Source organism: Sciurus vulgaris (genome assembly GCF_902686455.1).
Source record: "Sciurus vulgaris genome assembly, chromosome: 3".
In the NCBI taxonomy this organism is placed as follows: Eukaryota; Metazoa; Chordata; class Mammalia; order Rodentia; family Sciuridae; genus Sciurus; species Sciurus vulgaris.
In genome coordinates this window covers 39,472,992-39,499,869 of record NC_136463.1, presented here as the reverse complement: position 1 = coordinate 39,499,869, position 26,878 = coordinate 39,472,992, and the positions used below count along the sequence as shown (strand labels likewise).

The following is a 26,878-nucleotide window of genomic DNA, read 5'->3' as shown; positions in this document are numbered from 1 at the left end:
GGGAGGCTGGGAATGCGGGAGAGGCGTGAGCAGCACAGGCTAAGGCTTCCTAAGCATGCCTGGTAAGTTTTCCCACAGTTCAGGAGCACCCAGGACTTGAAACAACCAAATCGTGTACCGAGGACCCTGGGGATGAAGTCAAGAGAGGTTATGGCCTGAGGGACGAATAAGGTAGTGTTCAGTCTATGACAAGAGGCTGTGTTCCCCAGCCTTGCCCATAAGCCCCTGGCTTGGAGCACAGTAACAGCATCAGACGGATTGGGCAGGTCCCAGGGTAGCCCACGAAGCCCTGGGGCCTCTATAAAGTAGCTGCTAGAGTTCCGCAGAGGTTGGCAGTGGAGAGTCCTTTTATTTCTCTTTTGCACCTGACTGTCTTAAGAGCCAGAAGAGAATTCTTCCAGACTAGTACAGTAGGGAGTTAGGGGTTGCTTGAACAAGGGGCTGGAGCAGTAGCTCCTCGGAGTTTTCCTGCGGATGGGGTTGGGGTGGGGTGGAGGCTGAGTGTGGCTGTCCAGAGCCACGCCTCTAGGAGGAGATGGGGCGGGGCCAAAGTTTGCCGAACTTCGCCCTACCAGAGGTGGCAAAGCTGGGTTGTCTTGGTGGGGAAAAAGAAACTGATCTCTCATCTGTCTGTCACGGGTAGAGGTAAGAATTCTTGCTGCCAGATATCAGGTGAGCAACTTAGTGTGACAGCACCCTCTGTCAGAGTATTCTTTCCGGAGTATTCACAAGACTGTAACTCTTCTATTTAAATAAGACGAGTCATCCGAAGTTTTACTAATTCCATCTAAATCAAAGAAGAGGGAAATGTCATGATCCATTCCTGGCCTGATTATGAAAATCTACAGGTGTTTATACCTAGCAGAAAATAGAAATTAATTTCAGTATTATTGCCATGGTAACAGGACATTAAGTAAGCAACCATTCAGAATGGGTATCTCTTTGGTAGACTAATGGACACGTTCACAGGACAGAAGGATAGACTCTTAAGACCTGGTGTCTGAAAGGGGTAGATTGTTGGGGGGCGGGGAACCTACCTGGGTAATTCCGCAAAGCACAGTAATTCCTGCTTTTTCTCTGGAGGTCAGGACAGCCTGTTCCAGGCCACACACAGGGTTTCCACTGAGAGGGGACTTGGCAGTTCTGAGAAATATAAGTTTAAAATGTGCCAGGGATAGAGCAGGAGGATCATTATCAAAAGAATAATGCCAAGGAAAAGGTCTGAATATATTCAATACAGATAAAACTTCCTCAAGTATTTTCAACTTGAAGTTTGTTGAATCCAGAAACTAGAAATGGAGGGGCCTTGGTATTTGCTGTTCATATATCTTCCTTAGTGAATTGTATGTTCCAATCTTTTATTCACTTTTAAATTGCATTGTTTGCTTTATTATTACTTGTGGGGGGCAAGAAAATAGGGTTATTCAAAGCCAACTTTGTAGAAAGATAGATACTTTTTGTCCCAAATCATTATCCTCAGAGAACTCAAGGTGAGGACAGCTTTTTATAAGACAGGGCAAAGAGAAAAAAAGGCATAAATATACATGTCCAGATTCAGTCAGCAGAGAACCTGTCAGTCTCAACTTCCTTGGCATCCGTCCCCAGCAGGAGGAAGATTTTATTCTCAGCATGAGAATAAAAGTCAAAACAATGTGAAGCTTTAATTTCAAAAGGGGCTGTTTTGAATCCCCTAGAGAAACAAGTTATCACAAAGTTGCTCTTAATTTTAGAGGTGGTCCATTTCAAATCCCCCTGTTTAGTTCATCCCACAGACTCCAGGGACCCCAGGCTCCATGACATGTGTCTGGCCGCCCATCATCAGATGTGTGTGCATACCGCTTCAAGGAACTGGAACACAGGAGTCAAATGCTTATTCCAGAAGGAGGCAGTCTGCAATATTTAATAGCTCCCCCTAGAGGAAGGGTTTTCATGTTAGTTCCTGTAAAAACACTCTTTCAGTACTCCCCACTCCCTGTGTTTAATTTTGGTGGAGTTTGACAAGTGACTTCCTGTGAATTTCCTGCCCCCTATCTTTGAATGATTTCCTCTGAAAACATTCCTGATTAGTTGCCACACATGCTTCTGTCTCACTACAGGAGCTTTGACCTGTTTTTCAATCTGAGTGGTCCTAAATTGTTCTCTCCCAAGACAAGAGATGTTTCTCAAGAAGGATCCAAGTAGCTCCCAGAGAGAAAGAGGAACTTGACTCAGGACGAGCGGGGAAGAGAATTTCACATGTCCCAGCTAAAGACATAGACAGATATATTTAGGAAAGTAGATGAATATTCAAGAGAGAATAGGGACAATCTCAAGAGGGAGAGATAGCATGTTTTCTTATTTTACTTTTTGAGTGTTCTCTATATAATATAGATTACACATTATTTTTCTCCAATCAGGGGCTTGTTTTCATTCTTTTAACAGAGTCTTTAAAAGAAAAAAATTTTTTTCTGGTTTTGAGTATTGAACCCAGGGCTTCACTCCTGCTAGTGAAGTACTCTACCACTGACCAACAATGCCAGCCTTTGTTTTTTGTTTTGTTTTGTTTCGTTTTGTTTTAATTTTGATACCTGGTTTTGCAAAGTTGCCCAGGCTGACTTTGAACTTGTGCTCCCCCTGCCACAGTCTCCCAAGTAGCTAGGATTGCAGGTGTGCCCTCTGTACCTGGCTGAAAGAGAAGTTCTTAAAGTCCAACGTTTCTTTTTTTCTTTTATGCATTTAGTGTCATCTCTAAGAAATGTTTGCCTCACCCAAGGGTGTACTTTCCTCTAGAAGTGTTTTAGTCGAGGGACTGAATATACATCCAGACAGAACTCTGACCTACCACCTCTGCAGCCACCAACCTGGGAGGCTAAACCATAACTGCTGGAGCTGTTGGCCAAAAGTGTCAGGACTTGGACAATAACTGACGTTTCCCTAATTTCTGCCCTCCCTTCCAACTCAGGGTCAACCAAGGAAGCCAAACAGGTTTCTCAACCTAATCACAGAGGATGCTCCATCTCTAGTTCCCTTGCCTCAGCTTGCTCATTAATGACACCTCAAATCAGACCACACCTGAGCTTTCCTTTTGGTCCCTAAGAAGACTTCCCACTGCCCTCCCTGTCATCAACCTTCTGCCATATCCAAGCAGTGGTGACTCATTCCCTTCTTATAGTAAACCCTGAATAAACATTCTTCCCTTTTTTCATTTGGATGGTTTTCATTAATGTCCACAGTTTTTCTGGAGTTCCACCAAGACATCATTTACACTCCTTGTTGTCAATCCCAGGCTTCCACCAGGTATGGTACCTACACAGGTCTCTTGCATCTTGCTACAAGTGGCTTGTTAAGTCTGCACTGATGTGGTAAGTCAGCATGAGTTCTGGACTTTTCTCTCCTTGTGTTGACTTGGCTGTTTATCCTCAGTTTGGCACTCAGATTTTGTTCCTGATTCCCATTTGCCTGGCATCCATGGAGCAATTAGCCTTTTTCTGATGCTCCATTTAGAAGCGTTTGTCATGGGATGGGGATATAGCTCAACAGCAGAGCACTTGCCTAGCATGTACAAGGCTCTGGGTTCCATACCCAGGCCTGCAAAATAAAAATAAAGTGCTTGTCATAAGAAGAATCACAAGACAGAACACAGGCATAGACCCTAGAAGGATGTTCAAGATGGCCTTGCAGACCAGTGAGTTTGCAATTCTCCCTCAACTGTCCATTAGGACAAATTTGGCTGTGGGTCATTTATAAAACCAGATTAAAGTTCTCCTCCTATCTTCAGTTTTTGTCCTGAGGCCTTGGCTTTGATCCAGCCAGCTGGGGGACACAGATTGTCAGGTCTGGATTCAGATGGCCAACCGTGGTCGATAACATGACACACAAAGCTCATAAGCATTACATTCCCACTGATGGCCGTCGGCTCTTATAAGGTGTTCAAAGTCTAGATCCTCTGCTCAACTAGGAAAAACTGCTCTTATATGTCCACTACTACTTCATGCACCTTGGTAATAGCTTAACTTCAAGGGAGGTTTGGTCCTTTAATGACCACTTGGGGGAGCATTTGAACAAAATTGCTCATTTGAGAAGCACCTTAGAAAAGTAAAAGGTTAAGTAAGATTTTGTAAGGCCAACTGGGCAGCAGTTTGGGGTTGGTATGGAGGCCCTCAAATGAAACTCTGAATCAAAAATTGCTTCACTACAAGATTCTTTTCCCAAAGACAGGAAGCAATCGCACACACTTAAGCAACAACAAATAAGGCTCATTTCTCTGCTAAATCCTTCCCCTCCCCCCTCTGTCCTCCAGTTGCCTCCCTGCCTCCATCTTATCCCTCTCATCTCTCCTCATTTGACACCTCCCTTCTCTTTCACTTGTCTGGACCCTTGACCTTTAACCTACAATTCTCCTGAAACTTCAAAATACCAATTGTCTCTAAAGTTCTATCCTTCTCTTGATCCAGGAATGAAATCAACTGCAAAATTTAAACCTTGGACTAACACTCCCTGTGCTTTAGGAAAAGTATTGTGAGAACTGTTCATATTTACATAAAGAAAACCCTATTCTATAAATCACCACGGTTGGGCATTTCAACTCTAGTGTGAGATCCAGAAGAAGACCACCCTTGATTATCTGGGGACGCTGCCTAGGGGGAATTACTGACTCCTCGTTTATATAAATAATCAGAAGAGGATTCTCATCCGTGGGAGTCATACAAATAGAATATATGTGAGAAACCTTATCCTTAGCTCTGACAGAAGTCATTAATGGTGCTATCTCTTCCCTATATGGAATACAAATTAGCACAAGCAGTGAGGAGCAATCATTGGCACAGTAGTGATGGACAGTGGCATTAATCTAGAGTTCTTCTTGGTTAGACATGGCAGCATCTGTGTCATTACTAGCACTTCCTGATGAACTTGAATCAATGAAACAAGCAAGGTGAACAGGCTATGTAAATCACCTCACAGGACAGGAATCTTGGTTGTGTGAGATTGATCCTCATGGCTTTTGGGATTTGTTCTTTTGGTCTGGGTTGGGATCTAGGGACTTAGTTTCAGGGCATCTTAGAAGCACTGTTAAAGTACTCTTGATGCTGGCCCACTGGATTCTTTACAGAATTTAAAATTCTTCTGCATAGCCCCTCTCATCAAATGATCATGGTACCAAAGATCAAGATCTTGCAAGAGAGTTTGCTGTGGAGATGACCAAACAACCCTTGAGGAGTGAACATCCAGATTTCCAGCCGTCCATGAGTTGGTTATCATCTTGCAAGCAAGAAAATAACCAAGGGAAGTGGAGAGGGACTGAGAGACTGATTATACCCATGGACAATGGCCAGACCATGTATAAAAAGAGAACTCTGACCCATAACCTTTGCAATGATTGGCCCCAAATGATCAGGACTTGGTCAATAACTAATGGCTTCCCTAGTCTCTGCCCCCACTTCCAACTCACGACCAACCAGAGAAAGTCAAAATGCTCTCCAGACCAGTCACAGAAGATGTCCTGCTTCTAGCAAGCCCACTTCTGGCTCACCCATAACCACAATCTCAGATCAGAGCATACTTCCTTCTCCCCACTATAAATCTTCCCCTTCTAACTGGTATCATTTTCCTCTTGACTGAAACACTTTCTTTAACATTTCTTGTATTAACAGTTCTCTGATAATGAATTCTTTCAGTTTTTTGACATCTAAGAAAGTTTTTAAAATTTCACCTTCATTGTAAATTGATTTTTAAAATGAAGTTGAAATTTACATAACATAAAGTTAGTCACTTTAGACTGATTAATTCAGTGCCACAAGGTTGTGCAAGCACCACTTCTATCAAGCTTCAAAACATTTTCATCACTCTCCTGTGACTCCCCACTAAGCCGTTCCTTCACATTCCCACATTTCCTTGGGTCCCGGAGACCATCCAATCCCCCTTTGGTTTTAATGACTGTCCATTCTGGGCATTTCATATCAATGGAATCAATGTGACCTTCTGTGGCTGGTTTCTTTCGCTCAGCGTATTATTTTCCAGGATCATCCACATTAAATTGTGTATCAGCACTTCATTTCTTTCTACAGCTGAATAGTATTCTATCACATGGATACAGCACAGTCTGTTCATGTGTGCATCTGTGGGTAGACATCTGAGTTGTTTCCACCTTTTGGCTGTCATGAAGAGAGCTACTATGAACTTGTTGAGTCTCAAGGACTTGTCTGAGTATCATTTCAGCTTTGTTGGTTACATATTCAGGGGTGGAATTTCTGGGTCATATAGTAATTCTGTTTGACATTTCAAAGAGCCTCCAATCTGTTTTCCAAAGAGACTGCACATTTTTACACTACCACCATCAGCGTATGAGGGTCCTAATTTCTCTACATCCTCACTTGTTACTTTCAGATTTAAAAACAAATTATGCCCATCCGAGTGGATATAAAGTGGCAAGTGACTATGGTTTCTGTTTTGCATTTCCCTGATGGTTAGTTGAGTAACATTTCATGTGCTTACTGTCTATTTGTGTATCTTCTTCAGAGAAATATGTGTTCAAGTCCTTTGGTCATTTAAGAAGCTGAGTTGTTTGTTTCTTTGCCATTGGGTCACATTCATTTTTGAAAAATATTTTTGATGGGCATAGAACTCTCTCCCTTCCATGGTCCTTTTTCACTGGTGCATGATTGATGTACACACTGATGGTATTTGTTGTTACATATTTGTACATTGAGCGTAGAACTCTTAGGTTGACAGGGTTTGTTTATTTCTTTTGTTTTTTGTTTTTGTTTTTTACTTTTAGTGGTTTAAAATGTTGATTCCCTATCTTCTTTCTTGCCTTCTTTCTGAACAAAACCCAATATGATCCAACACGATCACTCCCTAAATAAAAAAATAAAACAACAACAAACTAATGTCAACTTTTGTTCCTCCATATGTAATGTGTCTTTTTCTTCTTGATGCTTTTAAGATTTTCTCTTTATCACCTGTTGTGAGCAACTTAATTATGATGTGTCTTGGTATGGTGTTCTTCATCTTTTTAGTGCTTGGAGTTTGTGGAGCATCTTAGGATTTTTGTTTTTATTAATAGGTTATAGTTATACTTAACAGTGAGGTTCATTTTGACATATGCCTAAATGCATATAACACAATTTCCTTCCTCTCCGCATGCCCAGCACTTCCCCATTTCCTCCCCTCCTCCTTTCCTCTATTGGATCTCCTTCTATCTATTTATTTATTTTTAATTGGTACACTATAATTGTATCTAAAGCGGAATCATTGTGATGGTTCATACATGCACATAGCACAGTTGGGTCGACTTCACTCCCCAGTTCTCTCCTGGAACATCTGAGATCTTGATCTTGATTTTTCATCGTGTTCATCAAACTTGGAAGATTTCTGGCCATTATTTCATCAGCAGTGTTTTAGTCATTCCAGACAGGAGAGTAATTGTCTCTGATACTCTTTTCTGACTGGGAGTGGAGGCTTCGTGAATGTAGTTGGGAAAGTCACAGTTCCTGAAGACAGCAAGGAGTGGCCCCTCCCCTCACCGCCTTCTCCTCCCTAACCAAACTCTTGCCTCCTTCCCTTCTTCTTTTGGCATTTGTTTCTTTATTTCTAAACAATGTGCTTATATTCTCTTTACCTCCTCCTCCCCACCCCAGTTTTAAATATCATCTGAGTCCTTTGGGGCTCCTATCACAAGATGCCATACACTGGGTGATTTATAAAAAAACAAAAGTTTATTTCTCACAATGCTGGAGGTTGGGAGGTCTAAGATGAAGGTATCTGTTAAGGGTCCTCTTTGGTTCAAAGATGGCACATTTTCACTGTGTCCTCATATAGCAGAAGGGATGAACAAGCTTCCTTTGACCTATTTTTTTTATAATGTTCAAACTTTTTTTATGTATATATTTTTATTTGTTCTAATAAGTTATATATGATGGTGAAATGCATTTTGACACATCGTACATAAATGGAGTATAACTTCTCATTCATCTGCTTGTACATGATAGAGAGTTACACAGGTCATGTAATCATAAATGCACATAGGGTAGTAATGTCCAATTCATTCTACTATTCTTCCTACCTCCATAATCCCTCCCTCCCTCCATTCTCTCCCTTCAGTCTAGTTCAAAATACCTCTATTCTTCCCCTGCCCTTATTGTGAATTAGCATCTGCAAATCAGAGGAAATATTTGGCCTTTGGTTCTTTGGAATTGGTTTATTTTGCTTAGCATAATGTTCTCCAGTTCCATCCATTTACTGGCAAATGCATAATTTCCTTCTTCTTTAAAACTGAGTAATATTCCATCATGTATATATACCACAGTTTCTTTATCCATTCATCTGTTGAAGGGCACCTAGGTTGGTTTCATAGTTTATCTATTGTGAATTGAGCTGCTATCAGTATTGATGTGACTGTGTCACTGTAGAATGCAGGTTTTAAGTCCTTTGGGTATAAACCTAGGAGTGGGATAACTGGGTCAAATGATGGTTCCATTCTAAGTTTTCCGAGGAATCTCCATACTGCTTTCCAGAGTGGTTTGCACCAATTTGCAGTCCCACCAGCAATATATGTTGAACCTTTTTCCCCACATCCTCACCAACATTTACTGTTGCTTGTATTCCTGATCATTGTCATTCTAACAATGAGTGAGATGGAATCTCAGGATAGTTTTGACTTGTAGTTGTTAGAGATATTGAACATTTTTTCATATATTTGTTCTGTGAAGTGTCTTTGACCTCTTTAAATTTTGTTGTCTACTTGTGTCAGAGGGGTCCAGAATGACATCAAGGTTGTCCTTCTCTCTCCCTTCTTTCCTTCCTTCCTTCCTTCCTTCCTTCTTCTTCTTCTTCTTCTTCTTCTTCTTCTTCTTCTTTTCTTTCTTTCTTTCTTTCTTTCTCTCTCTCCCTTTCTTCCTTCTTTCTTTCCTTACTCTCTCTCTCTCTCTCTCCCTCTCTCTCCCCCTCCCTCCCTCCCTCCCTCCCTCTCTCTCTTTCTTTCTTCTTTTTTTTCTGTACTACAGATTGAACTAAGGGATACTTGACCAGAAGCTGCATCCACAGTCCTTTTTTTCTTTTTATTTTGAGATGGATCTTGCTACATTGCCCAGGCTGTCCTCAAACTTGTGATTCTCTGGCCTCAACCTCCCAAGTCACTGGGATTACAGGTATGTGCCACTGAGCCCAGAAGTCCAAAGGTTTTAAAAATTTCCTGATCCAAATTACTATCCCTTAGATCTCTTTTATAAGGTCCCTGCCCTTATGACCTAATCACCTCCACAAATACCCACCTACTAATACCATCACCCTGAGGGCTAACACTAAATTTTCAACACTGAATTTTAGGAGGACATGAATATTCAGATGTGGCAGAGATTACCTATTTCTGGAAAAAAGGGATATAGCTGTCCAAAACTTTGATTCCTCCGTTTTCTTTCCCCACTTCCTATAAATACAATTGCATCATCATTTCTCATTGGAGCAATATTCAGAGTTTATATTATTATGACTGTCATTTTGCTGACAGCTACACTATATAATACCTTATGGCTATGTTGTCTCCTTGATGACTTTGATTTTAACTTTAGACTTGTCTTATATTTGTGTTTGCATATTTTCCTAAGTCTAGATTGCTAATTCATCTCCAAACTCTCCACTTCCTCGGTTTAATCCATTCAGTATCCTGTCAACTGTAGTCTCTGGTGCTGTCCATTGAAGCTGCTGCCCAGTTACTCCAGTTTTGACTGCTGATTCTCTAGGCCTGTCATTCTGGAATGACCCTTCACAATCATCTGGGAAATTGTGTCTGTTTTTCTTCTGTGTTGAATCCAGTTTCACTGCATCCAGGTTTTTGAGGGAGGAAATGTGGGAGCAGAGTCAAGACAGTGTCCAGAGAGCCTGAGATCCAAAATCTCAGCTTACAGTGCTACCTCTTATGATAGAGGGTTTCATGATTAGGTGTGAGTGGCTTTAACTGTGCTTTCTTTTTTTCTCAGCTGCCACAGGCTGGTCCAAGCCTGGCAGTGCTGCATATCCCTCACACCTGCTCTTTAGCCCTGCTCTGTGGTTGTAAAGATGTGTTGCATGCTCTCAGTCAGTGCACCCTCTGCTGAGGTTCCTTGTTTTCAGGTTGGTTAGGCTATAGGAAATGTCTAAAGCCCATCTCAGACTGTGCCCTCATTGTTCCAAACAATCCCTGGTTTTCTTCCAAATTCAGTCAGCATCTCTAAGTTGCAGGCATTATGTTTTAGAGTTCTCCACCACCCTGATCAGATTTGCAGTGAACTTGGCAATTCTTCTGCCTGTCTATTGGTCTTTACATTGCTGGATGTTTCTTAATGAGTATCATTTTTCGATGGTTTGTGAGGAGAGAGGGAAGCACAGATATCTTTCTTGGGGTTCTTAAAATGAAGTCACCTAATCTAATAGGAAAAATCTCAATAGCAAGAAAAAATAATTCTAATTTATTTATAGCTCTGCAAACCGACAACTTTTCTCTTTTAAAGAAAAGTCCAGATGGAAATTCATCAGAAATGGTTAATCTTTACATGGTAACTCAATGTGTGTCATTTTTCTTTAATTCCAGCTTTCAATTTTTATTTCAAGATTCAAAATTTCTTCTTTTTTCTTTTTCTTTTCTGTGTGTGTGTGTGTGTGTGTGTGTGTGTGTGTGTGTGTGTGTAGCACTGGGTTTTGAACCCAGGAGTGATCTCTCACTGAGCTACATGTTCAGCCCTTTTTATTTTGAGTCAGAATCTTGCTAAGTTGCCAAGGCTGGCCTCAAATTTGGCAATCCTCCTGCCTCAACCCCCTGAGTAGCTGGGATTACAGGCATGTGCCACTGCACCTGGCAAATTTCTTTTTATATTGAGTATATATCACTGCTGGGAAAAATATTAAAATAAAAGCAATATAGGGAACACTGAATGTGCTTTCAGAAAACAATTGCGTGTGCATGTAATCCCAGCTACTTGGAAGATTGAGGCAGGAGTATTGAAAGTTCAAGGCCACCCTGGGCATTTTAGACTGGTCCTATCTCAAAAAAGGGGGGTTGGGGATATAGCTCAGTGGTAGAGCACACCTGGGTTCAATCCCCAGCATGACAAAAGAGAGAGGGGGAAGAATGTAATTGTACTTGCATAGTTAAAAATAATATTAAGTGGAACACCCATGTGCCCATCTGGATTAAGAAATAGGTTTCTAGAACCTAAGAAGCTTCCTGTATGTTCTTTCTCTATTTCTCTGTCCCTCCTTAATTTCACCCTTTCTCTTTCACTAGTGATGACCACTATTTTGAATGTTTATGCCTATTATTCCCTTACTTTTCTTTATAATACACTATCTATTTAGGTACCCTAAGTGACATTAACTTTGCATATTTTTGAACTTCATATAAACAGAAGCATGCTACATGTAGACTGTGATTGCATACTTTTTCAACATTGTGTTCTTAGCCCTCATTCAAAATGGTGCTTGTAACAACAGTGCAGAGTCATGCAGTTTTCCAATCCTAGTTCAAATGTACTATGGTTTATTTCTAATCTTCTTCTATTCTTCAATAGCGATGATCACTGCATTCTTATTCACATCTCCAGGATATAGGCTATTTTGTTTTCTGTTTTAATGCCACAAAAAGTATCAGCTTAGTTTCCTCTTACAAATTTTTAATTTTTTTTTGTTTTAATTAGTTGTACATGACAGTAGAATGCACATACACATTTTGAGAGATCATACATAAATGGAATGTAATCTTTCATTTTTCTGATTATACGTTTCGTAGGATCACATCGGTCATGCAGTCATACGTGTACATGCAGTAACAACGTCTATTTCTTTTAAACCTCTATTTCAGAACATATAATAGGCTAGGAAGGTAATTTTCCCAGAGACACAAAGCAAATGCTGGGAGAGAAGTGTAAACGCAGGTTTCTCCCTCCACAGCTCACGGGATTTACTACTATGTTGTACTACTTCTCTAGTGATTAGCACAGCTGCATGAAGTTATTGGATATTGAAGCCAGCCAAGTCAGGAGATGCCCCTTTTGATCTGATTCCATGCATATCAAGCACCCTTCTAAACTCTGGCTTCAGGGGTCCGCTACCTCCAGGAAGAGGGCAGCGTATCAGGTTGAGATAGAGGCTCCGGCTGCTGACCCTGCATCTCTCCCCAGCAGAAACCAAGTACCCGCATGTCTCACATACTACAGTCTGTTTTGAATTTGGGGTAGTAAATCAGCTTTCCTTAGATCCATTAGCTTTGGGGTTCTAAAAAGATACTTATGGTCCTATAAAGCCAAAGCTGGAACTGGGATTCAGATAAAATCGTCAAGGATTCGCCATCCCTGTGGCAGTTCTCAGTGTGGACACCTGGTTTTTCTTGGCAACACCCTAACATCAAACTGAGCTCATTTGTTCAATGTTTGCATTGCGTACCCCTAAGTTACTATCTACTGGATCTCAGATCCTCTTCTTCCACTGTGGTCATGTACTCTTTTTGTTTTGTTTGTATCAGTGCTTGTTGGTTTACAGACATACTACAGAGCAAGCTAAATACGGACCAAGGTACATTTTGGTGCTGAGGTCCTGTTCTGGTCTTGCCTATGCCTCTTCTAGTTGAAACTGCCTCTCAATGGTGCCTGCTGACAGAAACAGAAACAGAGACAGAGATAGAGATAGTGAGAAAGAGAGAAAGAGAGAGAGAATCTACCTCATAAGAACAATGATAAATTACCAATTTGATCAAATTTGATCCTTCCCCAAGTTGGATTACAGAATGATCCAAAAGTTGCCCAAGTCTCAATAAGAAGAGAAAGACAAAGAACCAAGAAAAAGGATACCCATCAGCACACTCCACAGATACTTTTTAAAAATTAGATCTTGCAGTTTACATAGTAGTTGGGTTCATCCCAACAGAATCATACATGCCTAGAATTCAGTTTGAGTTCATGATCCTCCCACATTTTCCTCCTTCCTCCCACTTTTTCCTCCTTCCTCCCTCCTACTCACCCCTGTTCTCCTTCCTCAACTTTACTAGACTTCCTCTTCCTCATCTATTTATTTATTTATTTTTGATTGATTCTTGTTACTTACACATAAAGGTGAAATTGTGGTATATTCATATATGCACATAACATGATTTTTGAAGAATTCGTTCTGCATTGTCTCCCCCTTTCTGTCCCTCTGCTCTTCCTCTGGATCTCCTTCAATACAACTGATACTCCCTGTATCTTTATGTTATCCTATCCTTCCCTCTTTTCCTTTATTTTACTCTAGCTTCCACATATGAGAGGAAATATTTGACCTTTGACTTCTGGGTCTATTTATTTTGCTTAGCATGATGGTATCCATTTCCATCTGCTTACCAGCAAAGGCCATAATCTTATTCATCTTTATGGCTAGGTAGAACTCCATTGGCTATGTATACCACAGTTTCTTAATCCATTCATTTACTGATGGGCATCTGGGTTGATTCCATAATTTAGCTCTAGTGAATGGTGCTGCTGTAAACATTGAGGTAGCTGTATTGCTATACTACGCTGGTTTTAGTTCTTTTGGAAAATTACCAAGGTGTGCGACAGTTGGATCATATGGTGGTTCATTTCTAGTTTTTTGAGGAATCTCCATACTGCTTTCCAGAGTAGTTTTACTGGTCTGCAATCCCACTAACAATGTACAAGTGCACCTTTTTCCCCACATACTCGCCAGCATTTAGTATCGTTTGTATTTTTGATAATTGCCATTCAGACTAGAGGGAATTGAAATCTTTAGTGTAGTTTTGATTTGCATTTCCCCAAATGCTAGAGATGTTAAACACTTTTTCACATTTTTGTTGGCCACTTGTGTTTCTTCTTTTGAGAAATTTCCATTTAATCCCTTTGTCTATTCATTGACTGGGTTATTTGTTTTTATGGTGTTAAGTTTTCTGAGTTCTTGCTATATGCTGGAGATGAATCCCCTGTTGGAGGAGTCACTGCCAAAATTTTCTCCCATTCTGTAGCCTCTCACCCCAGAGATACTTCTGACCAGGGGAGCTTTCTAGTTACATCGTAACTGCAATCCATTAGCCTTGTTGTAAATTGTTCTATTTTTCACAGGACTAGACAGAGAGCCCCTGCCACTCAGAGAAATTGGCAAAAATCATTACAGCATTTCTGTGGTGGTAATGGCAACCAGCAGACTTAGCTCCTCCATCTGCCCTCCATCCTTCATTCATGAGTGAATGTGGCCTCAAGCTATGTGGAAATAAGTGACGTGACCAACCTCAGCAGGGTAGACTTACCCCACTGACTTTCCTTCTTTTTCTGTCCTTGACCTGTTCTAATGGGTCTGTCTTTCTATCTTTTAGGAGAACATTTCAGGGTTGTCATTCAAGGGCTGAGAAGATGAGTCTCCAGATTGATTCGGAAACAAACTTTGCTGAGTTTGTTATAGATGCAGGAAAAGTCATCCTTGGGACTAGGCAAAGAATGGAAATGAACCCTCTACTGCGGATAAAACAGAATGAAGACATCTTGCAAGCAGTATGTGCTCTGCTGAATTCCGGAGGGGGAGTGATCAAGGCTAAGATTGAGAATGAAGACTACAATCACGAGGATGATGGAGTGGGGTTGGATCTGCCACCGATTTTTCAAAGCTACTTAGATGAGATGCAACAGGGAAACCTCTTTTTAATATTTGTGAAATCATGGAACACAGAAGTCTCAGATGTACGAGTTGCCACCTTGTGCTCTAATTTGTACTACAGATACGAAACATCTACTGACGTCATGGATCTTCAGGAAGCACTGGTATTCCTCAAAGAGAAAACTCAGCCTCTTGTGACTATTTTTGATTCCAATTTGTTAAGTCCACAGGAATCTCAGGTTGGTGTACACTCTGAAGACAACATAGAGGACTCGGCTGCTGCCTTGTTTGATAGAGTGCAGCTGCAGTACCTGGAAAAACTCAACTTGACAGAGTCCATGCATGTTGAATTTCAAATGTTCCCAGCTGATCTGTCCCAGTGTGTTAAGGAGAGACTCCCCATATGTGTTTCTGCATTTGCCAATGCTGAAGGAGGCTATGTATTTTTGGGTGTGCATGATGAAACCCATCAAGTCATTGGATGTGAAAAAGAGAAAATAAATCTCTCCATCTTCAAGAATTCTGTGGAAGGCTGCATTAGGAAGTTACCTGTCCATCATTTCTGCACACAGAGGCATACAACTCAATATGCCATCAGGTTCCTTGAAGTCCATGATAAGGGGGCCCTCCGTGGATATGTCTGTGCTGTCAAGGTGGAGCGATTCTGCTGTGTGGTGTTTGCCAAAGGGCCTAGTTCCTGGCAGGTGAAAGACAACACTGTGAAACAGCTGACCACAAAGGAATGGGTAGAGTGGATGATGCAAGTCAACCCAGGTGAGGGAGCGAGTCTGAAAATGATCCTCAGGTTGCTGCAGGGGAGTGGGGCAGAGAGGAAAGGGCAGTGTGGTATTCTTCAGAAGCTGAGAAGATAGATTTCCCCTGAATTGCAGCTGCCTGACATTGATTCCTATGGAGGCAGCTGGTAGGTCATTGTTCTTCCCTCCCTCTGCCCATCTTGAACATGCTGCATTGGACAGATGTCCTAGGCTGGTAGCCCCACTAGAGATTGGTTGGGGCTTGGATTGATTAGTATTAGTTATTTCTATTTTCACAATCTTTGTAATGTTCGTATTAAACTCTCTTCCTTTTCTTCTTAATTATGAACTTGTATTTAGTTATTCAGGAAATTCCTTTTTCACATGTACAGATGTTTCCTTTTTAAGTAGCTTCCACTTTCTTCTGACTTCTCATTCTTGTCTAGTAAATATACTCCCTTTCTGGTGGCCTTACTTCCATTATATTTTATCTTGCTTTTTATTCATAGATAAATATTGTGCATAAGTTTTTGGGGTATCAAGTGATGTTTACATATATGTGTACATTGTGTAATGTTCCAATCCGGGTAAGCATGTCTACGTCCTCAAACATTTATCGTTACTTTGTAGTAAAAACATTCAAACTCCTTTCTTCTAGATGTCTTCACGCTTTACAGTATATGCCACTTCAATTTTTGAACCTGAGCAGACCATGGCTTTCTCTTGCCTTGCATATTTCTTCTTTTTGTGCTTCAACATGTGCTACTCTCCATAACTGCTGAGCTTAAGAGTAGGGTTGTGCTGATCCATCTACCTTGGGAAAGAAAAGCTGAGATGAAATTAGAAAAAAGAAAATCAGTGGTAACTTCTTCAGAAGTCCAGAAAAAATAAAGTTCATTTCAGAATCTGCTTAGAAGTCTATATCCATTGACCTTCATATCTTCTAATTGTATCTTTAAAAATAACCCTCTAAAAATATACAGATGCTTTAAATATAACAAAATTAAAACTTACAAACTATTGCTCCCTACTTCGTTTCCCCTGCCAAAACCTTCAGAAGTCTTTTGTGAATGGACCTGGGATACACTGGGGTTATGACCCAGCTCAGCTGTATGTTGGATTCTGTCCTTTTGCATATCAAACTCATGGTGCTTGTATCCTAAGATCTTTCCAGGTTGCCTGAGATGCGCCTTGAGTTGAGTTTATCACCCTCTATGCCCCACAGCAGGACTGTGTACACGCATAAGAATTTGGAACGTCTGAAAGAACTGCAGAAACGTTACTTTCCAGGTAATTTGTGGTCTCTGGTTTCTTGGGAACATGTTGAGTGTTCCTTCATATAGGAAAATGTTTTTTGACTCCAATGTTATATTACATACAAAGTCAACTCCAGGAGGTTTAAGGACTTAAATGTCACAAACCTTCAAAACTTTCAGTAGAAACTATATGTGGATAATTTCCTAAACCAGATTCAAACATATTAAACAAAAGATCAATGAATTTCATTATATTAAATTAAGAACATCTGTTCCTCAAAGGATACCTTAAAGAAAGTGAAAGATATAACTAAAATCTTGAGGAAGACATTTGCAATCTGTGTAACAGGCAAAGGATTGGTATCGAGAATATAGAGAGAAAATATACAAAATTTTAAAAGAAAAAAACAGCCCAACAGAAAAATGGGAAATATAAAGATTCATATCTCAGGAAAGGAGATACAAATGTATAATAAACTTACAAAGATGCTCAATCCATTAATAAAGACTAAAATGCAAATTAAAACCACAAGTAGATACCATTTACATTTAATTTAAAAAAATCACGTAGTGGAGATTTTGTAAGGAAATAATCTTTTGTTCATCACTGCTGGAAGTTTACGTTGGTCTAATCTCTTTGGGAAATGAGTTGAGCACTTCCAGGTATATTCAGTTATATGCAAAATTCTACCATTCAACAATTTCTCTAGTTTTCTAGAGAAAAATGCATACATGTGAATCAGAGGATGTGTATACTTGTACATCTGCCCACGATTCCTCTTAAATTCACTATTTATAATTGCTTTAAACAGGATACAACCAAAACGTCTGAGCTCACAACAATGGATAAATACATTGTAGCATATTCACATAGCAGAGTGTTATTCATCAGTGAGGATGGATGAACATCAACTCACGCAGGCACAGGCTGCATCCACGTAGTGTGTATGTTCATCTTCTCATGACCTTACTCACTGATTTACCTGATTCTTTCATTGATAATATTTCATAGTATTCTTCAACATAGCTTTTCTTAATTATACGCAGCAACTCAGAAGGCTGAGGCAGAGGATCACAAGGTTGAGGTCAGCCTCATCGACTTAGTGAGAACTTGTCTCAAAATAAAAAAAAGGACTGAAAATGTAGCTCAGATAAAAAGCATCTCAGTACTCCCCCAAATTTCTTAATTTTAGCTGTTTTGATTATGAGTATATTATGCACACAGAAAGAAAAAAAGCAAAGGTATAATAAATAAGTATATAATGAAACCTATTTGAAAAAACCCATCCCTTTTTAAATTTTTTTTTTTTTTTTTTTTTTTTTTTTTTTTTAGTTTTAGATAGACCAAATATCTTTACTTTATTTATTTTTATGTGGTGCAGAGGATCAATATCAGGGACTCACTTAGTTGCTGAGGGTCTCACTCGATTGCCTCAGCCTCCTGAGTCTCTGGGATTACAGGCAAGGGCCAGCACTCCTGGCCTTTCTTCTGTTTTAAACAGCACTCTCTGCAGTATATACTTTTCTGCAGATAACTCAAATGTAGGATAGATTCCAAGTGGTAACAAGTGCTTATGAATTTAGACTTACATTGCCAAATTGGACTCCAAAAGGTAGCTCCAACTAAGCTTTCAGCAACGTACTATCACATCAGGGTGTTTCTTTTTAGAAGAAGATCAGAATCATTTTGTTCTACCACAAAGAAAAAAAGATATTTTTTCTTTTCAGAATAAGACTATTTTGATGGTCATTATATGAAATCAGTTCATTGATTTGGAAAGCATTGTTGTTTTCACAACAGTAGAATTTCTCATATTTGAGCATGAAGTATCTCATCATTTATTCATCGTCTTTTCCATGTGCTATTAAAATTAAAACAACATTGCAGTATTTTTTAAACTTAACACTGAGAAAGAAAACATAGTCCATTAAACAATAAGTTGTATCCTGACTTCAGAAATATTGAAGTACATTTATAATGAATGAAATGTGGTAAATGTCTCAATTGTTTTCAAAGTTACACAGTGTTGGTACATAAATTAAACTTTATTCCTAGACTAAGATTCCTTTTTTTTTTTTTTTTTTGGTATCAGGGATTGCACACAGGGGCTCTTACGGACTGAGCCTCATCCCCAGGCCTTTTTGATAGGGCCTGGCTAAGTGGCTGAGGCTGGCTTTGAACTCATGATGCTTCTGCTTCAGCCTCCTGAGGCACTGGGATTATGGCATGTACAACTGTACCCAGTTTAGACTAGGATTTTTTTAATACTAATTTCTGATTGTTAATTATTTACATGTAGGATACATTCTGAGTTTCAAAGCATACATTATGAAACTCAGACAACAATAAGGAGACTCAAAGCCTTAAAAACCCCAGACTCTGTAAGAGTTATTCCGTTCTCCAGGGAAAGACCATATGGTGCCTATAGCATGCATTTAAGTTACTTATCTCATTTTTCTCCAATGAACTACTGCCTATTACTCTGTGATTAAAAATAAGGTATATGTTATGCCACTTCTAAACATTTTACTCAATAGTCTGATAAATGCAGAAAGCAAAGATAATTTTGAATTAACCTTCCTATATTTATGCATTTTTTGCACTTGCTTCTGTACATTGATTAATTATTCTAAAACAATGTTAAATCCCATCAGTAGTAAGCAATATCTTTAGTTTAATTGGATTGTTTTTGGTTTTTGTTTGTTTGTTTTTTGAGGCAAGTTCTCAATATGTTACCCAGGCTCACCTTGAACTGCTGGGACCAAGCCATCTTCCTGCCTCAGCCTCCAGAGTAGCTGGGACTACAGGCATGTGCCCCAGGGCCCTGCTAATCCACTTTTACAGAAAATGACTACAGCATTTCTCTGAACCCAGACAAACTTTATTGATGTGTTCATTTGCTTTCTGGACAATTGATGTACCATGGGTATCCCCAACTAAGCAGTAACAAAATATCTCTCTCATTCTGACAATCCTCTAATTCTTCTGTATAGTGTGCATATTATTATATATGACATATGATTTTTATAGTATTTGTTCCAAATGACAGGTAGGAAAGTCCTCCTCCATACCACCAACCGCAGAAATCTGGACTCATCCTTGACTCTTCTTTCCCCCTTAAATGCGAAGTTCAAATTTTGTGTATATTGATTTTTTTTCTTGGAAGAAAAAAAGAAGATTCATAATTTTGGTTAGATTTCAAATTAGGGCTGTTACCCCCACACCAAATTTTAAGAATTACCAATTATATATGTAATAACATTATTTTAAACATACCCATACATACATATATATCCAAACCTTTTAAAATTTTTATTTGTTCTAATTAGTTGTACATGAAATTAGAATGGATTAATACATTTTGATAGATCATACATAAATGGAGTATAATCTCTCATGTTTCTGATTATACATATTATAGGATCACATCTGTCATGCAGTCATATATGTACATGGAGTAATAATGTCCACTTCACTCTACTATCATTCCTTCCTCCATACCCCTTCCCCTCCTTTCACTCCTCTCTACCTAATGTAAAGTAACTCTATTCTTCCCTATCCCCACCCCTCTTATTGTGAATTAGCACCCGCACATCGGAGAAAACATTCCGCCTTTGGTTTTTTTGGGTTTGGCTTATTTCACTTAGCATGATGGTCTCTAACTCCATCCATTTACCAGCAAATGCCAGAATTTCATTCTTATTTAAAGCTAAGTAATATTCCATCGTGCATATATATATATATCACATTTTCTTTATCCATCCATTTGTTGAAGGGTACCCAGGTTGGTTTCTTGTTTGAGCTATAGTGAATTGAACTGCTATAAACATTGATGTGGCTGCATCACTGTAATATGTTGATTTGAAGTCCTTTCGATGAAAACCGAGGAGTTGGATAACTGGGTCAAATGGTGGTTCCATTCCAAGTTTTCTGAGGAACCTCTATACTGCTTTCCAGAATGGCTGCACCAATTTGCAGTCCCACCAGCAATGTCTGAGTGTGCCTTTTTTTACCACATCCTTGCCGATATTTATTGGTGCTTGTATTCTTGATAATTGCATTCTGATTGGAGTCAGATGAAATCTCAGGATAGTTTTGATTTGCATTTCTCTAATTGTTAGAGATGTTGAACATATTTTCATATGTTTGTTGATCAATTGTACATCTTCTGTGTAGTGTCTGTTCAGTTCCTTAGCCCATTTATTGACGGGGTTATTTATTTCTTGGTGCGTATTTTTGTTGTTGTTCTTTATATGTCCTAGAGAGTAATGCTTTATCTGAGGTGCATGTGGAAAAGATTTTTTCCCACCCTGTAGACTCGCCTGTTCAGAAGTTATTTTTTAAAAGTTTATATACATGAAGTAGACGTTTTGTTGTAAAGTTCTATAAGTTTTAAAATATGTGTAGGTTTTTGTAACCACCACCACACTCAGATACAAAACAGCTCCATTCCGCCCAAAATAAAGCTCCTCCATGCTTCCCCCTTGTGGTCACACTCTCCCCAAACCCAGCCTCAGGCAACCACAGATCTGTTCTTGCCTAGTTCTGCTTTGTGGAAAGTCCTTCAGTGAAACCACACAGTACCCGGCCTGTGCCAGGTGTTAAGATGGCACTCGAAGGCCTTCCTGCCCACTGTTGCCACCTGGTCTTTGGCCCTCACAAACCCCTTAGGGGAACTTCAGTGGGCCTTGCTGTTTCTTCGGCCTGTGCTTTGTTCATGCACCCCATTTTGACCATGTCACCACTCACCACCCTCAGCTGGCTGACTCCAAGTCACCCTTTGAGAGTCTGTTCAACTGTCATCCTCTTCATGAAGACTTTCATATTGTGTCCCTTCCTGAACTCTCCCTGTCCTTGGTGCTCACATAATATTTTGTGGACTCTCTTCCGGTAGCTTTTATGACTTTGGGTCATAAATATTGTTTTCTCTATTGAAACAACATCATATTTTGTCCCCTGTGTATAAGCTAGTATTGACACATGGCGGGGCCCAAGTGTCAACTGGATCTAGTACACACATTGGTGATTATTCCTTGTCTGGGGATTCTCTAACTTACTCAAGTTCTTTCCTTATCCAGTGTTATCAGACAGACTGGTGTATACTCCAGAAAGCATCTACAAGGAACTCTTCTCACAACATAAAGGACTCAGAGACCTAATCAATAGAGAAATGCGCCCTGTCTCTCAAGGGATCTTGATTTTTTCTCAAAGCTGGGCTGTGGATTTGGGTCTGAAAGCGAATCAGAATGTTGTCTGTGATGCCCTTCTGATTTCCCAGAACAACACCCCCATCCTTTACACCGTGTTCAGGAGGTGGGATGTGTGGTGCAGGGGCTATTCTGTGAAGCTTGCCCATTCCCTGAAGCAGAGGCTGGTGGACACAGGGGGCTACACTGGCAGAGTGGGCATTGCTCCCTTGTTCTTCCTGCTGAATCCTGCTGGAACGTCAGTGAGCCATCAGAATTCAGAATCACAATTTTACCCTGAATCCTACAATGTTACCACCATCCAGTATGTAGAATCCCTGTTACAGTCCCTTGTGATCGTCCTGCTTGGCTTCAAATCCTTTTTAAGTGAAGAGCTGGGCTCTGAGATTTGGAACCTGCTCACGGATCAACAGTATGAGTTGCTTTCAAAGAACCTTCACAAGACCAGAGAGCTGTTTGTTCACGGCTTACCTGGGTCAGGGAAGACCATTGTGGCTCTGAAGATCATGCAGAAGATCAGGAATGTGTTTGATTGTCAACCAGGTGACATTCTCTACATCTGTGAGAACCAGCCCCTGAAGAAATTCGTGAGGTACTCAATCTGAGTATATTCACATTCTTTTCTTGGGTTACTTTGGTGGGACTTTAAGTTTATGTGGTAAGGATTCTATTGCATTTACCAGGTCCATGAGAATCTAAGAATAGAGTTGGCTTCCTTTGTTTGATTGAAGAAATCTAACGGTGTGTTTTTGTTTTTGTTTTTTCTCACACTTTCAGGAATAAAAGCATGTGCAAGGCAGTGACCCGGAAAACCTTCATGAAACATGACTTTGAAGAGATTCAACACATCATCGTGGATGAAGCTCAGAATTTCCGCACCGAAGATGGGGACTGGTATAGGAAGGTCAAAACCATCACTCAGAGAAGAGAGGGTGGTCCAGGAATTCTCTGGATTTTTCTAGACTACTTTCAGACCAACCACTTGAGTTGCAGTGGCCTCCCTGCTCTCTCAGACCAGTTTCCAAGAGCAGAGCTCACCAGAGTGGTCCGCCATGCAGATGAAATAGCCCAATACCTACAAGCAGTGATGCACGAGGTCAGAGAAAATCCTCCACCTAATGTCCCTGCTGAGTCCCTGGTGATGCTCCACGAACCTAACTGGGCTCAGGGTGTTCCAGGCAATGTAGAAACTGTTGAGTACTTGGGCTTGGAGGAGACTGTGGTCTACGTAGCAGAGAAGTGCCAGCTTCTCTGGAGGAATGGTTACTTTCCCAGGGATGTTGCTGTGCTTTTCGCCAAAGCAACCGAAGTAGAAAAAAATAAAGATAAATTTCTAATGGCAATGAGGAAGAGAAAGATGTCTCAGCTCAACAGGGAAGTGGATCCATTCGTCCAGATCAGGGATGCATTGGGTGTTCTGACTGATGACATTGTGTTGGACAGCGTCCATCGATTTTCAGGCCTCGAAAGAAACATCGTGTTTGGGATCATTCCACAGGCTACTGAGCCAGCCATTTTCAACAATCTTCTGTTCTGTCTGGCTTCCAGGGCAAGGAAGCATTTGTATATTCTAAGGGTTTTTAACTGACAGGAAGATGTCAGTCTTCAGTTAGGTAGATCTCATGTCGGTTAACCATGAAACTACTTGATCTGAGCATCAAAACATCAGACATTTAATAAGCTCTTACTCATTCAGGCATGTGTTCTTGTAGGTATTGGAGGCTGGGGGTAGTGTGGCAAATAAGACCCATAAAATTCTTCCTTAGGGCAGGCAGTAAACACATACAGGGACAAGGAATTTCAGACAGAAATATGGGATATCAGAGAGAGAACCCTGAGACCCAGAGATTGTGCATATGTGTGCGTGGAGGGAGGGGTTGGGTATTCATGTTCAGGAAGTTCTCAGTGAGAGAAGAAGCCATCATGGGAAGATCTCTAATCTGTATGTCCCAGACAGAGTCAGGGATTATTTTTAACACAATCATGTGCGGAAATGCTTAAGTATGGTGTGCAAGGAAAGTGAAGGATGGAGAGGGATAATGTGTCTGGCATTGTGGAGGCTGGGAATGGGCAGAGCGTTTCCCCATGTAAGATCACAAGTGACAAAGTATAATTTTGACTGCGTCATATTATTTTATTATTTTCACTTTGTCTTTTAATAGTGTTAGTGCCTTGTTTAATTTTTTTTTTTCCAGGAAGCAGGGCTGTATTCTGCAACATGGAGGAAAGATGCTTTGCCCACCTGCCCCAGATGTAAATTGTTACAGATCAGGTACTGGCCAGAAATGCCCCTTGTGGATCCCATGCAGGGTTCTAAAGACTAATCAGAGTCTGAAAATTCTGAGCTTTCTTCCCATAAGCACATTCCTATCGTTATTTACAGAATTTACTTTTATGCTGGTATTGAAAATTATACTAAAAATTTATCACTGAACTTACTTTATTATAATTTTTCCCTCTTAAATTTCTTTGCTAAATATTGTCACTGTCCTGACGACTTCTGCTTCTTATTTTCTTGGTGCATACTGTGTCCTTATCTGTCTTTAAGTTTTCTGTACATTTCTTGGCACCTTGAGTTACTCTGCTCAGATTCACTCTCCAGTTTAGGCTGCCTGCCTGGCTTTCTGGACCCCAGATGCCTCAAGTTAGTGTTTTTTGATCTCTGTCTTTTAAAGTATGTTATGAATTCCTTTTGGCTATTGCAATCTCTGATCTTTTAGCTCTGCTTTAATATTATTCCTATGGTGAGTATTATCTTCTAAGATAAGATTGCCACATCACTGTTTATAGTAGGTAAATTCCCAACAGCTAAGCTATGAAATTAACCCAGGTGCCCTTCAGTAGATGAATGGAAAAAGAAAATGTGGTATATATACACAATAGAATGCTACTCAGGAAACAACAAGAAATAACACACTGGGGAACTATCAGCGGCAAGTGTCACAAATAGATAATTCCTTGTTTATTTTAAAGTTCCTAAGCTGGGGGCAGTGGTACATGCCTGCAGTCCCAGTACTCAGAAAGCTGAGGCAGGAGGATCCCAAGTTCAAGGCCAGCCTGGGAAAATTAGTGAGAACCTGTCTCAAAATTAAAAGGATTGGGGATGTAGCCCAGTGGTAGAGTGCCTCAGGGTTCCATCCCCAGTACCAAACCAAAACAAGCAAACTATAAATCAAAGAGAAAAATTCTAAGATCCTGAAAGAAAAATGGACAAAGAATGGGACAGGTAGAAAAGGAATTTAGTATACTTGCTGAACAAATGGAGACACCAATCATGATGGCAGAAATATCGATTGACAGGGAGAACAGCACCTTCATATTTTGTAGAAGTCAGTACTGCTTCTGTAGAGAACAACCTTGCAGTAGTTGCCAAAATTTAACTGTATGTATCCCTTTCCCTAGAAATTTCTCTTTTAGGAATTTATTCTTTATAGATAGTCAAACATGAGCAAAATGACTTCTGTAGAGAAGTATGATTTCTAGTAGCAGAAAATAGCAAGATAATAAATACCCAAGGGTGTAATGGATTCATTTATGGCATATCAATACTACGAAGCCTTAAATGGGGGATCTCTCTGTGTATTGATGGGGGAATCATCTCTGGGATGTATTTATAGTGAACAAAGCAATATGCCCAATAATATCTATCTTCTGTTTATAGAATTGACATAGGTTTGTGCTTGTGAGTGCATAAGTATCTTTGGAAGTTTACCTAAGAGGCTAGTAAGTATTTGACTCTGGGAAATTCAATGGGTGCCAGAGGGAGAAAAAGACAGCTTTTGCTTTTTCTGAGTTTGGGTTCTATACCATGTGGTGATTTTGCTGTGTGCATTTTTACTTTTTGTAATGGTTTTATGAATTCCTTTCTCAGTTTTCTGCCAACCTGCATAGTGGGAGAAACCCTTCAATATCATTATGTATAATGCCGTGTAGGGAATGAAGAGAGGTAAAAGTTGGAAAAACAGAAAATACAATAATGTAATAATAAATCTTTGCCATATAAGGTTTATAAATGATATCTTTTATTCACATTTGCCTCAAACTATTTTAAAAATAAAAGACATAATACATTGCAGCTAAAATTGAATTGCTCTTCCTTCTATCACATCCAACTTCTCTACTTTTCCCTCAAGGGCAGTAACTGTATGACTTTGGTGGATTCCTTTCCCATCATTTACCAGTTTACACACATATGTGGTGGCATCAGATCACACCAATTATCATCAGAATGAACTGAAGATGGAGAGCAGTTTTTTGGGAATTAAAGTGACTGTGACATTTGATTTCTATGAATGACTGCAATATAAATTCTAAGGACTATTGGACTTGTTCTGTTAGCTCTAGGAAGCAAAGGCAGTGGAAAACAAATTAAGATCTAAGGTGAATCTAGTCAGTGAGGACATGTGTGGAAACAGAATGCCTTGATGAGAGTTTTGAAGAAGTCCCTCATCTCCTATTAGTTGCAGGGCGGATATAACTGCATACCAAGTCAAGGACCTGTTGTAAATATTGACAAATTTAATGTCAATTAAGGTTACAGCCATCAGGTTTCTAACTCCAAGGAAAGGGTACTGATGTGGAAGCAGATGGACCTTGAGACAAGGAGTAAGGAAAATCAGGCAGGGAACTTTGGTTCCCTGAACATCTTTAGATAGGCAGTCACACTTGTGCCTAAGGGGACTGGCCTTCCATTGACTGAATGACTCAACATTTAGGCCAGATATCTCCTAACCTGATGTTGACCCTCTTCAGAACTCAGAGCCTTATCTCATAAAGAGTTAGATCCTGGGGATTGGAAGTATAGCTTCATGGTAGAGTGCATTCATAGCATGCCCTGGGTCCCAGGTTCAGTGCCCACCACATACAAAGAGAGTTAGATCCCCACATAGGCCAGATGCAGAAGCAAAGGCCATTCTACCAGGAGGTAGTCTGTACATTAGAAAGTTGCACACCTCATCAGTGTGCACTGGCAGAGCCTGGGGAACAAGCACAACAATGTGCACTAAAGACCTGAAATGAGGGATCATTAAATCAAGCTTGATCTGGCTAAAATCGCTGACACTCAGCTAGGAGTCAGTG

At 40.1% G+C, this 26,878-nt stretch overlaps 1 protein-coding gene across 2 annotated transcripts; it reads left to right on the top strand.

Moving 5' to 3' along the window:
• Nucleotides 1-1,078: 1,078 nt before the first annotated feature.
• Nucleotides 1,079-25,870, top strand: SLFN5 (schlafen family member 5). 2 transcript variants are annotated; one of them, XM_079133550.1, is made up of 5 exons: nucleotides 1,079-3,341; nucleotides 14,303-15,354; nucleotides 16,500-16,625; nucleotides 21,671-22,391; nucleotides 22,577-25,870. In XM_079133550.1, exons 1-5 carry the CDS (start codon nucleotides 3,190-3,192, stop codon nucleotides 23,385-23,387), a joined length of 2,862 nt encoding a protein of 953 aa, XP_078989676.1. In that variant the 5' UTR covers nucleotides 1,079-3,189; the 3' UTR covers nucleotides 23,388-25,870. The 2 variants fall into 2 exon arrangements, with proteins under 2 accessions (XP_078989676.1, XP_078989677.1); XM_079133551.1 differs by lacking the exon at nucleotides 1,079-3,341 and adding an exon at nucleotides 9,025-9,125.
• The last annotated feature ends 1,008 nt before the right edge of the window (nucleotides 25,871-26,878 follow it).

Coding starts and splice junctions, on each gene's coding strand:
- SLFN5 (XM_079133550.1), top strand. CDS start 3,190: ATGGTTTTCATTAATGTCCACAGTTTTTCTGGAGTTCCACCAAGACAT. Junction 15,355..16,499: donor GATGATGCAAGTCAACCCAG/GTGAGGGAGCGA, acceptor TTGTATCCTAAG/ATCTTTCCAGGTTGCCTGAG. Junction 16,626..21,670: donor GCAGAAACGTTACTTTCCAG/GTAATTTGTGGT, acceptor TTCCTTATCCAG/TGTTATCAGACAGACTGGTG.